This window comes from Vipera berus (assembly GCF_964194415.1).
Source record: "Vipera berus genome assembly, chromosome: 3".
NCBI classification, from domain to species: Eukaryota; Metazoa; Chordata; class Lepidosauria; order Squamata; family Viperidae; genus Vipera; species Vipera berus.
The window spans coordinates 21,075,270-21,091,852 of record NC_138204.1 but is presented as its reverse complement, the minus strand read 5'-3'; the positions used below and the strand labels follow the sequence as shown (position 1 = coordinate 21,091,852).

The 16,583-nt window shown below is 42.7% G+C and overlaps 1 protein-coding gene across 1 annotated transcript; it reads left to right on the top strand.

Moving 5' to 3' along the window:
* Positions 1–11,856: 11,856 nt before the first annotated feature.
* Positions 11,857–15,993, top strand: SNAI1 (snail family transcriptional repressor 1; the record flags this gene model as incomplete). Its single annotated transcript, XM_081322526.1, has 3 exons — positions 11,857–12,111; positions 12,887–13,408; positions 15,812–15,993. The coding sequence occupies exons 1-3, from the start codon at positions 12,033–12,035 to the stop codon at positions 15,991–15,993; spliced, it is 783 nt and encodes a 260-aa protein (XP_081178652.1). The 5' UTR covers positions 11,857–12,032.
* Positions 15,994–16,583: the final 590 nt, after the last annotated feature.

Sequence of the window (16,583 nt, the reverse complement as noted above, 5' to 3'; positions counted from 1 at the left end):
TTAAAAAGAAATGCAACTTTATGTTGGTGAATACACAACACGAGCACATAAGTCCCCTAGCTTAATACAGTTTCTGACACATTGAAGTCTAGACTGAGGATCATTCTTTGCAAGCTTTAAAGCATGAGACAAGAAATGGCCATGATAGATCCCAGGACACAGATGTTAATAATGGGCACAGACCTCTGTGTTAGGCTGGTGGGTTTGAAGATTGCAAAGAGCAGCAACATGTTGCTTTTAATAAACTTGCAGTTTGCCTGCTCAAAGGGTAGAGTGGGCCTTGTGACTTTTGTTCTCTCTCTCATGAGCTAAAACCAGTAGCTGTTTTTGGAAACTCAGTTTGACAGCATCTCGGGCAGCACTATTTTGCCTCTGTCATAAAAATATTTTGGCCTGAATAGCCCTGAGCTGAGAAAAAAAAAGCAATTGAAACTGGAATGTATGTTTGCTCCCATCCTTTTAAAAGGATGTGAAGAGTAAATTTAGCCATAGACAATCCTCTCAATAGAAGATGATGCATGGATAGATGTGCCACTTCAGACTGCAAATACTGGGCAGAACCATCTCCTTTCATGAATTCCTGTGTCACCTTTGGCTCATTTTTCTCTTTCTCTTTTGCCTACAAGTAAGAAAATAGGGTGAAAGCTGACTACCTATCACCTTGGAGCACTATTTTTCTATTGCATGCAGTTTCTACAAGGGTAAACAACAGGGGCATCTCCAGGGAGGATTTAAAAAGTCCAGATTATGGTTGTGATTGTGTAATCGAAAGCCCATAGTTTATGTGTGTTGTGTGGGGAAAAAGGGGGAGGCGTGGATTGAATGATTGCAGTAGGCATCGCTGGCAAACAGTCTATTGTCACCTAGAACCTTAGGAACTTGGAAGATATGTGGACTTCATTTTCCAGAATTTCCCAGCCAGCATGAGTTTAAATCAGGGGTCCCCAACCCCCAGACTGTGGACCGGTACAGGGATGTGGCATGCCAGCAACTGGTCCACACAAACAAGCAAAGCTCCATCCGTGAGATGCAGGCAGCATACAAAACCATGCACTCTCTGGTCTGCGGAAAAACCTTTCTCCATGGAACTCGTCCCTGGTGCCCAAAAGGTTGGAGACCTTTGGTTTAAATGACCTAGAATTTAAAGAGAAAACTCTCCAAATCAGCAAGATATTGGTTGCATTTATAGACCACACTATGCTTTTGTTATCCATAGTTTAAGCTACAGTAAGATATTCACGCCATGCTTAATTAAAAATAGAGCTATACAGAATCCAAACATGATTCTTCCAGAACTTTGTTTAAACTAAAGTTGGCCTCAAATTCAGCTCACCTGCGAATGACTTCATATCCATATAATTTTCTTCTCAACAAGATAGAAGTGATTGCTATTGTCTTCTTCTGGACTGCTTTTTTCCCAACTGATAATTTCTGGTGGTTTTACATTCAAAAACTGACCTGATCTAATCTGCCCACATTGGCAAAGCACTTTCACCTGCATTAATTTGTGTAGCTGTAGGCTAACGAGCAGGGCTTTTTTTGTAAAAGAAAAAGGTGCTGGAACTCACACATGTCACACAACCTGCCTTGCCTACCCTACAAGGTTCCATCCAAAAAAGGTGCCGGAACTCCGTTCTGAGCGTTCTATGACAAAAAAAGCCCTGCTAATGAGAGAGAGAGAGAGAGACAGAGACAGAGTGACAGAGAGTGACAGCTGAGAATGAGGCAGCCTTAAGATGAAATAAGAGAAATGTTATGCATATTTAATTAGATTGTTTAGTTAGATCAGCCTGTGCTTGGCATGAAATAGATTTCAACTTGCACTGAGGCAAAGAAATAATGCCACGTGTCTCTTCTTTCCTGCTTACCTGTTTGAAAAACAGAATATTAAATGAACAAATCTATAACATGGTAAGCAGCTAACTACAATTTCAGAAAAGTTACCATCAAAACATGTATTGTTTTAAAAAGAGGATGATACATATATTTAGAGCCTTGGTGGAGCAGTGGACTAATGCCTCCTTAAGTAACACCAGCTGCCTGCAATTAGTGCAGGTTCGCATCCCACCAGGCTCAAGGTTGACTCAGCCTTCCATCCTTCCGAGGTAGGTAAAATGAGGACCCAGATTGTTGGGGGCAATAAGCTGACTTTGTAAAAATGCCGCTGGGGGGGAGCGAAAGCCCTAATAAGCAGGCATATACATAGAATGAAGGCTATTGCTAAGCACATTGTGTGTTAGATTGTAAGCCACCCTGAGTCTTCGGAGAAGGGCGGGATATAAATGGGATTAAAATAAATAATAAAAATAAAAAAAATATTTAGACCATAGTAAATTATAATAAACTTTGCACTTGAAGATGCCACAATTTGTTCTTTTGCTCTGTACAGCAACCCACATTGTACTTCATGTTGTATTTTGCTAAATACAGAGTCAGTGATGGTTTTAAATCTGCTTTCAGAAATAGGATCTGAATTTGAAAACTAGTAAAGTCTACAGAGATTAATATGGAAGAGGCATTATGTAAGCAAAAAGGACCATCTGGAAGCATTTGTGGTCTCATTTTAACAGCCTCAGGATTAATACTGACTAAAAAAAATACAAATAAAACCATTTGGTCTACCTTTTTAATGCATTTTTGCAGTGCTTTCTAATAGACTCCTTCATCTATACAAATATTGAGGAGGCATTATTACTTAGTATGATTCAAATACTGCATTTTTTTCTTTAAATATATTGTCACATGTACATCTATGCATTAATGACCCAGTGTCTCATTGAAAGAAAACCTGACCATCTTAATGAGTGGCTTTCTGCAGGCAGCATGTTTCTAGTTTTTTAACCAAATATGCTACATGTATTGATTTTAGCTTTACATAAGAGGGGAAATACATATTCACTTTTTTAGTGATTCAGAATTCAGACAAAGCCAGAGATTTATTTCATAGTACAGGTGCTCCTAAGATCAGCATCTGTACTACCTATCATAACACAAAGAGGTGCAAAAGTTGACCAGTTAATTTCTTTAATCTTAGATCCAGGGCATTTTTTGTCATAGAACGCACCAGAACGGAGTTCCAGCACCTTTTTTTTTGATGGATTCTCCAGAATGCATTCTTTTCCTATTGTTTCCCTTCCTATCCTCGTTTGTTTTTGAAAATGCCCCGCTGGCAGTACGGTGCAAGCAGGGTCCCCTCTGGCGCTGTCTGCCTTCTCTAGGAGGAGCCATGAGGCGCCAGAGCAGCACAGCCAGAGCGTGGCTTGATTGGCTGGGTTGGACCATGTGGTGTGGAAGTCGATGGTGGCGGTGGGAGACACGTAAACATGGAGGCCATCTTTCAGAAGAGGGTGAGTGAGCCTTTTGCCTTCCCTTAGAGAAGGTGGGGTATGAGGTTAAAAAGAGGCAAAGCGAGAGGAAGCTTGGCGTGGAAGCTTGCCCGACAGCGAAACTTTGCTGTTTCGGTTCCTTGGATAGTTCAAGGAAAACTTCTTTTTAGTCTTTTATACTTTATAATCAAACTGGAGAGGGGAAGAATAAGAATAAAGCCAATGTCTTGTGTTCACAGTGTTGTTGTTGTTGTTAGTTGCGAAGTCGTGTCCGACCCATCGCGACCCTATGGACAATGTTCCTCCAGGCCTTCTTGTCCTCTACCATCTTCTGGAGTCCATTTAAGCTCACGCCTACTGCTTCAGTGACTCCATCTAGCCACCTCATTCTCTGTCGTCCCCTTCTTCTATTGCCCTCAATCTTTCCCAGCATTAGGCTCTTCTCCAGTGAGTCCTTCCTTCTCATTAGGTGGCCAAAGTATTTGAGTTTTAGCTTCAGGATCTGGCCTTCTAAAGAGCAGTCAGGGTTGATCTCCTCTAGGACTGACCGCTTTGATCGCCTTGCAGTCCAAGGAACTCGCAGTTCACAGTACCTACAGGTAAAAAGTTAAATGATATAGTTGATTATCTCACTGCTGATTAGTTCAGGGAACATGTCAATCAGCCCTGGAGGTTCTGGGCAGATGACCTGTGTGAGGAAGTTGTTTTCTAGCTCCTGTTATTCTGTTGCTCCCCCCTCCCTTCCCTTCCCTTCCCAATGAATTTACGGAAAATGTATTAGGAATTTGACAAAGCACGTAGGGCAATTATCTATGAGCAAAGTCAAATGAGATAGGAGTCTGCTGAGTCTTCTATCTCATTTGACTTTGAAGTTACTTACACATTGACCTTTTGAAGATCTTTAATCTGTAGATTTATCTTATTTCTAAAACAACAGTAATCGTTTTAAAATGAATTCTGCTACAATTTAATTCTGGGAGGTGACTATGAGACCAATGAATTCTGCCGTAGCGTATTCAGACATACTGGAAGGGGTTCAGAGCAAAACTGATTAGGGGGCTAAATCCAATCCCGCCAAAGAGAGATTAAAAGAGTTTGTGAAGAGGAAGGTGGTATGATATCACTCTTTCTAGACCTGATCTCAGTTAAAATGCTGGATATGGGACCAAATTTAAGTGAGGAGGTTTTTTTTAACAGAATCTGCTTTGTTCTCATACTTGAAGAGCTATTCAACAGTGGAAATTATTATAGTGAATATTTTTAAGCAGAATAGCTAAAACTCTGGAAGTAGTAATACTAAAATGTGTGCCAAGCTGAAGAAGATTACTTTAAAATAGGGGTGTCCAATTCTGGCAACTTTAAAACTTGCTGATTTCAGCCATGTTGGGGAATTCTGAGAGTTGAATTCCACAAGTTGCCAAGATTGGGCATCCCTGCTTTAGAAAGTTCTCAAAGCCTGTTTTAGGCCTGAAATCTGTACATAAATTAGCTAAATTACTTAGGTTTGTGAAATCTGACTTCAGTAGAACTACTTTTGAGTAAACATATCCATAAAGTTTGCTTGAGAGGGAGGATTCTCTCTCAAACGTTCCTTTAAAATTCCCATAATCAAAGTATCACAGCTGAGCCCAAATAATCCTACAGGCCATAATTAAAGGCCATTGTGACACCCTGTCAACAAAAACTTCCTTTAGCCAGTGCATGCACGTATGTAGGCATATTCCTCATGAGTAAGTCTAACACTGATGCTTGAAAACAAATTGTTTTCGCTAGTATATTTGTAAATGTGAAAAGCATGTTTTATGTATGCATTTGGTAGCACTCATGGACCTGAAGTCAGCCAAGCCATGGATGATATATACTCATAAGTCTTGGTAGCATGCTAGCACTTAAGGTTTTTTTTTTCAAACTGTTCTGTTTTGAAAATGCTTTTAAAATGTTTAGTACAAGTAACAGAAGTGGGCAATTATGCTTCATGATTTCCTTTATGATTTAAATGTGCCCTTTCTGCATTTCCTCGTTTGTCTTGCAGCAGATTCAACATACAGTACATTTCATATAGGGATGCTTTTCTAGAAGTCTTCACAAAGCAACCTAGGGTGAGACATTTTGACTTGCAATGTTGGGGGAAAAAACTTTGGGTAAAATTGGCTCAGCTCTACCCCATCTGTATATTGTTCATGACCAATGTGCTTTCTATCCTTAATTAGGCTGCAAATGATTTTATTTCTGTGAAGACCTATGCAGGATTTTTTTTTATTTTGCTAAATTAAAACAGTATAATTCAGCATTGCTCAACCTCAATGACTTTTAAGATATGTGAACTTCAACTCCCAGAATTCCCCCCAACGTGCCGGCTGCAACAGTAAATTGATCACCTCTTAAAAGTTGCTGAGATAACACTGTTATAAATTATTCCTTGCCTACAATAAGATAAATATTGCAAATTCATTATAAAACTCCTTCCTCCCAGGGACTAAAAGGAGTACCAAGAATAGTATTAGTTCCATAGGTGTATTTCCTCTGAGACAAACAAGGTTTTTATCACAAATGCCTTTGAGGTAAGTTAGTCTAAGAAAGTACAAGGTTATTTCATTGCTTGTTTGCTTCATTTAGACCTCACCTTTCCTGCAAAAGCTCAAAATGGAAGTGCATAATATTCACTGTTCCAGTTTTTCTCCACAAGAACCTTGTGAGGAAGTCAGCTGAGAGACTATGATTAAGTCTAATTCAGAAGGAATTCACATTACCTTTTAAAGCATATTTTATTAAAAGGGATAAGGTTTTATGACCATGGAAGAGCATTTGATTGACCCAAAGTTACCTAGTGAATTTGCAACTGAAATGTGGTTGTGGTCTTGAGTGTTTCATGTCGTGGTCCAGCCTCCTAACTACTACATCCCACTGGATTTCACTGTAATTTGCTTAGCTTCCTAGCTGAAGTAGAATTTGAACCTGCATCTCTCAAGTTCAAGCACCATTAAATGTATAAATTCCAGACTCTGTAAAGAAGCTGGGAACTAAGACTCTTATTCCTGGATGTACCACATAGGAAAATGTCCAGCAAGTGTTTGCAAATGGTGAATATCGTTGAGCAGTATCCCAACCATTTTTGCTAATCAATGCAATGAATTGCTTTTGAAGATGTAAAATCTAGAGACAAAACTTAGACCAACTGAAGTTTGAAGGCACCCACGTGGAGGGAGAAGGTTGAGTCTCTTCTGCCTGCAATGCCTGTTTTACCCTCTCTGATCACCGCTAGGGTGAAAAATGCTGAGAATGGTAGAGATGCTATGGCTGGAACAGCTCCATTTTGTGTGGCTTTTCCTTCTAGCCATTTCCACCTTCAAAGGAAAATTAACTTTGATTTTTTTTCTGCCTTTTCATCATCAAAAACAACCTCTAATCACAGTTAAATCCCCTTCTTATTCTGAGAACACATGGAAGCCATAGTTTAGGTCTAACTGCAAGATGGGGAATGGGGGTGGGCATATAAATTTAACAAATAACCTAACCTACAAGTTATGAGTACAAATGGGGGTCTAAGCCAGCATTTAACAACGACCCATAAACTAATCCCCTGCTTTGAATTGGGTATGTGTAGTTTAACGAAGAGAAGGGTGAGGGGTGACATGATAGCAGTGTTCCAATATCTCAGGGGCTGCCACAAAGAAGAGGGAGTCAAGCTATTCTCCAAAGCACCTGAAAGCAGGACAAGAAGCAACGGATGGAAACTAGTCAAGGAGAGAAGCAACCTAGAACTAAGGAGAAACTTCCTGACAGTTAGAACAATTAACCAGTGGAACAACCTGCCTCCAGAGGTGGTGAATGCTCCAACACTGGAGGTTTTTAAGAAGAGACTGGACAGCCATTTGCCTGAAATGGTATAAGGTTTCCTGCCTGAGCAGGGGGTTGGACTAGATGACCTCCAAGGTCCCTTCCAACATCATCATCATCATCATCATCATCATCATCATTATTATTATTATTATTATTATTATTATTATTATTATTATTATTATTATTATTATTAATTCATGGGTCCTTACATTACCTTCAATTACAGGGAATTTGAAGTCAGACTTTCTGATGTCTTTTTTTTTTAATCTGACTTTCATTCAAATTTTTATTAAGAGTTTTGAGAATACTCTTTCAACATGTGCATCCCATCTAACCCATTAAAACAAAATGGGAAAAAATATTGTTGTGCAAGCTTAAGTGATAAAACTCCATTCTTTTTTCTTCCTTGATGACTTTGATTGGATTGCAGGTGGATAATGCAGTTCAGAGCACATGATCACGCTGTGGCTGCAGCCTTTCTTCCAGCAGGTCCCTTTACAATGATGTTATCATTACACGATCAGAATGTGCCTGAATCACCAGACCAAGGTGAGCAGATCACCTGAGCTGCTTACTTGCTCGTGACTATGTCTCTCTCAGACACACCATCTGAAGGTACACAATCTTCTTTGATGAAACCATGGGTGCTCCTTTTTTTTTTACTTCTCCTCCCCCAAATTAGTCTTGTAGAGAACTTATTCAAAGGACATTAACAGCATGTGGAAAGCGGGAGCTTGTACAAAAAAATACGTTCTTCACGAGTTAAATTAGAAATCGGTCTCCAAATCCTCCCCCTCCCCCATAAATTCCCTTGTACTTGAGTTTAATCAGTTTAAGTGAATCAGCACAGCCTAAGTCTTTCAGTCAATAGCTATCTCACTTTATGGCCAGCAACCATTGTCTGACTAATGTAAACCCACCTTTAAGTACACCTAATTGTATTCATTTTTGGAACACTTTAGCACAATAGGGAGTGACCACTATGGTGACATTGCCTTGCCCTCTCTTGTTTGAAAAGAGTCCCTTGTTTCTGTCAATGGACACAGGTTTTGCCTTTGAAAGGTTGAATGAGTGTTTACTTAGGTGGGAGTTAACTGAGCACATTGTTACAAACATAGCCTTGGAACTATAGAATTTATCAAGGAGCAGTTTTGTCCACATTCTTTCATTAGCCTAAACATGAGGTCAGCCCTACCATTTTACCACCGGTCTAAAGATGCTTTGCTTTCATTTTATTGTTCTTTGCTTTTTCTTGTTTTTGAGCAGGGTAGTGTCAACAATAGGTTTTTAATTAACATTCAAATTGTCTCTAGCATTTCTTTGATTAATGTGAATTATGTCAAATTTATTTTAGTGGTATGTTAATTCTGTGTACCTACAATGAAAAAAAACAACATACATTTCTTCTAGGGTAGAAATTTTGTTTAGGAAGCATTTGTTGCTTTCTTTCTTGAGAGTAAACCCTGTTGACAACCTTTTGCTTAACCATGATTTAGTAAGTCATAATCAAATTCTGTATGCAGCAGGCTACGTAAGTCACATTATGGTTTAGTGTGTGACAGGCCACAAGTTATAATAATATGCAGGTTTGTGTTTTTCAATTTTGGATGCAATAACTTATTTGGGTCTCTTTTGCTTTGTACCGATTCTGATAAATATTTTTGATGAAGTCAAAAACCTTTCTAGTTCCACTTAGAATAGTTTAATAAAGGTCTTGTATCATTATTACTGTTTCCCTTTTTCTTTTAATAGACCTACCTACCAGCATTATTCATTAAACTAAACTGCCTCTCACTTTCATCATTTTAATGTCTCAACATGCATCACCCATATTGAAAGTTTGATATATGCAAATATGGTTAGTTTATTAAATGAAAGACTGTGATAGGTGTTTTTCCATGCAATCTTATCCATGTGTATTCAATAGGATTTATCAACTTGTAAACATGTATAGGACTGAGTTCAAAAGCTTACATCCAAAGAATTATGAACTATATATAACTATATTCTTAAAGGATCTAATTGTGAATGTCCTGAAGGATTCAGAGGAATTTTCCTTTGTTTAGATGAAAATAATTATATCTACAGTTCCCCTTCTAAGTAATACGGTACTGTTGCAGCCTCTCAGGTGGATACCATCCATTTACAAATTTGTTACTTAATTGCATTTAAAATAATCTAATTAGACCTGTTCTGTTAACAATAGCAGACCCTTAATTTGCACAAGCCATTTATACCTTCTTAGGTGATCTTAATCTTAAATAATTTGTCTAATCCTTTTTCCCCTTCTGAGATCTTATAAGATAAGGGAAGCTGGCAACTACTAAAACTGTATTTCACTTGTCTGAGTGGGTTATCTGACCTGCTTATCAATAGCATAATTTGAGAGCTTTGCATTTCATTGCATATCTTGGCTTGTTTGAAGTCACAGTGTGCAAGCTGAATTTTGCTTGCAACTGGGGCTATTTAACATAAACAGAGTGCCACCTTGTCAAACTGACCTCCAGTTCCCCCTCCCTCCATTGTCATTTTAATAACTGTCTTCCCTGATACCCGCAGGACAAAGGGAAATAGGGAAACAGTTTCAATACCTGGCTGATCATGGAATGTTAGAGGTGGAAAAGACCCATTTTGTCACCAAGAATCTAAACCAGTGTATCCACAATATCATCTTGAACACCCTGAACAGAAAGTACACATTAGGATAAAGTTTTAATGTGAAGTCTTCTGCATACTTTAATTAGGGAAAGAATGATTGGTTTTTATGGTATAAGCAATCAGTTCTTAACCAAGTAACAAATCCAGGATAATATTGGCCAATATTAAGAGTATTAAAGTTGATTTCACTAGAAGTCCAAAGCAAACCGGTTGAGGCTGTGATCCTACCTTAGGTACCTGGTGGGCTTAATATAAAAAAGTGTTAATTCTGCTAAATGTTTCGCTTCTGACCATGATTCGGGGGCTTTGCCGAAGGAGCCCTGGAGAGGGCGCTCGTGGCCTTGTGGAGAGCCAAATGAAGACATTCTAACAGTACTGCAAGCCTTCCTTTAGTTCCTGGTGCCTCATTCGTATATAACAATCCATTAAATCATCTCTATATGTGTAAGCTTAATTTCTATATTCCAACAGTCGATACTGTAATAAACCCCCCAAACTCACCAATCATTATATAACGTTTCCTAGAGAAAGGCAAGCATTTTGTCCCGGTTTCCCCAACCTGGTGCCCACAGGTGTGTCAGACTTCCCAATATTCTGTGCCCCACTGGTTTAGGAACCATGTGTCAGACTTCCCAATATACATCCCTCAGGCGAGAACCCAGCTGGAACAAGGGAGCCGGTTTGGTTACCGTGGCTGGATTTAGACATTAACTTAGGTTCCAAGGGCCAGCACCACCTGTTGAAGCCGTGAGAACTCAGGTCCCCGCAACCCATACTTTCTGTTCGCCCAGAATCGACTTTTCTCCAATTCAGTGCAAAAAAAAGCACGTGCGGATTGCGGACAGACGGGCAACAACCTCGCGCGGATTCGCTCGTCCTGCCGCCCCAGCAACTCCGCGCCTGTCCTCAAAACCCCGACCGGAGAGGGAAAAACTCGCGAGGGCTGGCGCGGAAGACCCGTTATGGCCCGGGAGGATGGAAATGTGTGTGTGTGTGTGTTAGGGGGAAGAAATGAGGAAGATATCGAGAGGGTAAAAGCTTTGCATTTTTCCCTGCAAGAAAATGGTCGGCGGGCGGTTCCCGTTTCGGACAACCGCGGCACGGGCTTGCGGGATCGCCTCTTTAAAAAAAAGAAAGAAAGAAAGAAAAGAAATCGGGGAGGGGCGTCGTCATTTCCCCTCTACGGAATCGAGGCGGCGATTTCGCTCCGCTTTGCAGATAAATGCTGACCTCGCGTTTCAAAGACCTCTTTTCTTAGCTTGGAGAAGGGGGAGATCGGGACCCCCTGCTTCCATTCCTCCGAAAACGCGTCAGGAAAGGTCGCACCTTTGTTTCTTCTGTTCCCCTTCCTCCCCTGCCCCCCCTCCCCCACGCCGGAGGCTCCCGAAATAAGGGTGGCGATCATGGGACGATGCCTCCCAGGAGACACGAGCGGATGTAGGCTTGGGGGGGGTGGGGGTTTGATTCCTTTGTGCTCTTAAGTTTTCCTAACCCTGCAAGCCTTGTGCGTTGGGACGGGAAGAGGCGGCCCAGCCTGAAGGCAAGGGTGGGGATGATGGGAGCGATAGTCCAAAACACGGTTGAAAGCGCCGGGCTGAGAAAAGCTTGCAAGCGCTCCACGTGCTTCAGTTAGGGGAATGGACACGTGAACAGTCGCTCAGACAGGAATGGTTGACACGTATGGTAAGACTTCGCGGGGGAGGGGAATGGAATACTGAACGCTGATCCTGAAACGCGTACACGCGCGCGCGCGCAAACTTGCTCTCACTTTCCCGAGCCGAACCGAGCCGACCCACTGACAGGTTTTTATCCCACCTCCGAGAGAAGGTTACGTGGCCAGATCTCCAGGCCCGGCTTTTCCCCACGGCATCGGCGAGAGGTCTGGCAAGCTCAGACGAGCCGTCAACCTCGCCGGTGGGTTTTGTTTGCGGAGCACCTGCTGGAAGGGACTCGCAGCTGGACCCCTCCCCGCCTTTGTCGATTGGCTGCCAAGTGACACGGAGAAGCGGGGGGGGCGGGTCGGCCTCGCCCACCTGCCGCTCGGCCCATATTAGCCCGTGGCTGAGCCGCTCCAATTGCTTACATCGCAGCGGCCTGGCGAGTGGCGGAGGGAGGATCCGGGTTTATTTGGGAAAGAAGAAGAAGCGAGCGGCGCGACTGCAGTTCTTTTCCCGCACTAGCCTGGATCGGAGCCGCATCGCCAGAAAGATGCCGCGTTCCTTCCTCGTCAAGAAACACTTTTCGGCCAGCAAGAAACCCAATTACAGCGAATTGGAAAGCCAGACGGGTAGGCGCTGCGCCCGGGAAAAGAGAGAGGGTGGCGTGGCGCTGGTGTGGGGGCTCCGGCAGTGCTCACGGGGTGGGGGGTGGGGGGAGGACTGGCCAACTCAAACGCCTCGTCGAAGACGGGCTTGAATTGGTGGGTGGGTGCCAGATTCAGCGCAGCGGCTCCTGCTGAAAGTTTCCCGCTAATAACTCGGGGAGGCAAACGTGTGGATCGCCTCCTTGCGGAGGACGCGGAGCGGCGGATCCTATCTAGCAATTAGGGAAGAAGTAATCCTGGTTTTAGGTTAGTTAGGTGCCATCCAGTCGGGCTCGGCTTGGAAGACCGCGAAACAAGCTCCCACAAGTAGTAAATTGGGAATAAATCCCTTTGAACTCAGCGGGCCTTCCTTCCGAAGAGCTCTGCTGCAATGGAATGCTTTCCAAACCAGCTGCTTTTGACTTGGTAATGCAAAACTCCCAAGTCCCGTCAGCCTTTGTGCCACGACTGTTTCAACCGGCCTGAAGCTAGAGAAGTTTCGGTCCTTCCAAGGAGTGGGGGGTGGTGCTGTAGGTTTTTGCTATCTTTGGCCTCCCTCTGTAGCTAATTTCAACTGGAAAGGATGTTTTAAGATTTTGTTCGTCAGATTTCTGGCCCTTTGCATATATATGCCCAGAGAACTTGTCCAAGGGCTCTCTGAGCATGCCAAAAGCCAACCGATTTCAAAAAGAGGTAGGGTTGTGTCCAGTTCTGCAGGATTTTTTTTTCTCTAATAGATTTTCTTGGGTCTCTTTTGCAGTGATCGTCTCTCCATTTTTGTACGACAAGTATCCCTTGTCTGTCATCCCTCAACCAGATCTCTTGAGTGCTGGCTCTTACTACCCTCCTCTAGCCTGGGACACTGGGCTGTTCTCCAACTTCTTCGCCTCGGAATCGGAGTACAAGAAAAGTGCAGCTTCTCCACCCAGCCCTGATTCCAAGCCCCTGGACCTGACCTCCTTGTCGAGTGAAGAGGAGGATGGCAAGACCAGCTCTGACCCGCCCAGCCCAGCCTCCTCTGCCACGGAAGCCGAGAAATTCCACTGCAGTCAGTGCAGCAAGTCCTACTCAACTTTTGCTGGCCTTTCCAAGCACAGACAGTTGCATTGCGATTCCCAGACCAGGAAATCTTTCAGCTGTAAATATTGTGAAAAGGAATATGTGAGCTTGGGGGCTCTCAAGATGCACATCCGAAGCCATACCTTGCCCTGTGTGTGCAAAATCTGTGGCAAAGCATTCTCAAGGCCATGGCTCCTGCAGGGCCACATCAGAACGCACACTGGTAAAGCTGAATTCTTCTGTTTGTGTGTCTGGTCCTTGTTATCTTCCTCTCTTATCTTTTTCTCTAGCCCCAGTCCTCTCTACCTTGCTTGTAACCTGTTTCACGTCAACACTGCCTGTGGCTTATCAGAGGAGATAAGGTTCTCCAAATGGTGTTTCTCTGAAAAAAACCAAAACCTGTTTTAATTAAGACCTTTTAAAAAACAGATTTGCCTGAAATCCACCCTGTTTGGACTAACATGACTTAATTGATTTTGGACTCCCTTTTTGTATTCAGTGGCTATATTTGCACAACACACTGAGCCCAACCCCATTATAGGACAGTGTGTTAATATAAAGTTCAATTAATTCATAGTTTAATCTGCAGGGTAAGTCCACATAATCATGGATAAAGGGTATCCTGCAAAGCTACGATACCTTTGTAAGCAAATCTAGATTTGTTTCTCAATATCTTTATTACTCGGGCCACAGACCTTTGTACAACAATTAACCAACCTTCTAGCATGTGTGAAATGCAGGCCATGTGATTAGATGATGGTTCTAGATGTTCTGTAAGCATAGAAAATTGGGTATTCCTGTAAATACTACCATCCTGAAGCAGCTACCTGGTTACAACTCCCACCCTTTTCCCATTGTTTTGTTAGTTTACATAAGATTTGGAGTGGTCCTGGGGTAATGATTTCACAGCCACATCATCATGCCTACTTAGTTTGGAAAAAGACTGAAGCCAGCTCAGCAGGCACTCCATCATGTGAATCAGCCTTGAGTCATTCCAAGCACACACAATGTGTGTGGGGGGGAGGGGAGGGGGTTGGGGTTGTACTGAAAGGGCTTGTGAGCATTGCAGTCTAATGCAGGGCAGCCAGTGCCAAACCCTCTCCTCTATTTCCCTTGCTTATATTTGCATTTCAACCCTCTGCAAGGTCTCTCCTATTCCCCCCCTCTTCTTTCTTGTCTAACCTCCAGTATATAAAAGATAGTGCTAAACATGGGCCATACATTTGCAGGGAGGGAGGGGAAACAGCCTACTTCCTCATTTTTCCTACATGGAAGGCCCCTGAAAGCTCCCTCTGATATCTGACGCCTTCCCTGGTGCAAGCAGGATATGCTGCCTTCTGGGCACAAAAAGTTGGTGTTGGGAGATGCTTCATTCCAGCATTGTTTGCCTAATGGGACCCTGGAAATGGTGGGGAAGGGCTTTTGGAAGCCGGGAGCTGCCTTGGCAGGTGCTCTCAGGAACCTGGGTTTGCTCTTCCCTTCCTGCACCTGTTACTGTAACGCCCCAGGCTCAGCACCAGATTCCACAGCTGTGGCTTTTTGAGTGTTTAATCCAAGGAGTATCACATTTACAATGCTTTTCCCCCCAAGCAGCTTTTGTGTTGGGCGGGTGGAGGGGGCAGGATCCTTTAATTGTTACTTAGTGCCGATTTCACACCCTTTTAAAAGTCCTAAAGATGACTGCCTGAAGGAAGCCAAAAAGACTTAATTGTGCTTTCCAAATCGAGCAGCCTGTTGGTGAGCTCCAGAAGAATTTTCCCCATTCAGGAATTCAACCCGGCTTTAGTGGTTGAGGCTTGAAGGAGGGGGGAGGGAGAGGAAGGAAAGGAGGAGGAGGAAAATGTGGAAAGGATATAGTTATATTGGAATGGGGATGCAATGAATGTTTCAGGTTTTGCTGCCCTAAGTTGGCAGAAGAGGGCATTTTGTACCAATGCTGGGAGCTCTTTGTCAATGTATCCTATGTAGACCAGTGCGATACATGTATTCTTAAAGTAAGCACCTTTGGTATCTAAGGATGTTATTCTCCAGATAAATACTGTATGCATAGGATCTTGGAGTTCCCTACAAACTTACTTGAAGCTCCATTAGAATAAAAGTAAAATCTTCCTGATGCCAGGTGGATTTTTGTTGACAACTTGGACATTATTTTTGGCAAGACTTGGGGAAGGAGGGCTTAACCTGCAACCTAGTAATATGCATTACTTGGTGGTCTCCCACCCAAGAACAGACAACTTTTCTTAGCTTTTTGAGCACACACTTGATAAGCACAATCCAGCTTCAAAATTCAGGCCCTGCTTTTTGTCCTTTGAAATAAAGAGACTTGGTTTTTCTCTCTTTATTTTAGAATCCAGCATGGGTCAGTTTTAAACCTGGGCTAATGTCTTGAATACAAAACCATTTATGTATCTGATGTTTCAAGCATAATTTATTTCTGAACTATGAATTGTGTTCTAGAAATTTGCTTAAACCTGGGATGAATGCTTGCATTTCCATAAACACTACTATTTTACTTATAGTAGTGAGAGATTGGGAAGGTGATATAAAGGGCCAGGAAGTGATTTTTCTGTCACATGTTTTGTCAAGATTCAGTCTGATGACCCTTTTTATTCTTTTATCTTTCTAGGGGAAAAGCCATTTTCCTGCACGCACTGTAGCCGGGCCTTTGCTGATCGTTCCAATCTCCGTGCTCATCTGCAGACGCATTCAGATGTTAAGAAGTATCAGTGTAAATCTTGCTCCCGGACTTTCTCTCGCATGTCACTTCTCCACAAACATGAAGAAACAGGCTGCATTGGAACCCGTTGAATACCATGGACTCCTCCGTGCAAAGCCATGTATTGTAACTAGTGTCCCTAGGAAAATAGTTCTGCTGAGCTGCCACAAACAGCTTATATTGAAGTCTGGTTGTTTCCAGCTGCTTTCAGGCCTTAAAGCATCATACACAATGCTTCTTTCACTCTTTGTCTTCCAGAGAATTTTTCAAACTTGATTTGCTTTTGTATTCCATTCCCTGGCCCTAAAGGTGGTTCGAGCCCATGCAAGACCATTGCTTCATCAGAAATGATGGGTTGCCAAACAACATAGGATGGTTTTTTTAAAAAAGAAATGAGCTTCTAAAAGCTGGTGCCTTCCAGATGGGTCAGACAAATGTCCCCAGAATTTTTAGAAATGGAATTTTTGTCAGGGAATTCGGTATGTTAGAGCCCACAGTCTGCAGGGTACCAATACGGGAACAGCGTCTCCAAAAGCTGACATGTGGCTAAAAGCATCTTGTGGAGCTGCTCCTCAAGTGGGGTCGGGGATACGTCCTTCTGGAACTTGTAGGCAACAACTTGTAGGGATAATGCTTACTCTTTCTCCTGCCCCCCTCCCCCCCACCGCAACTGATACTCACA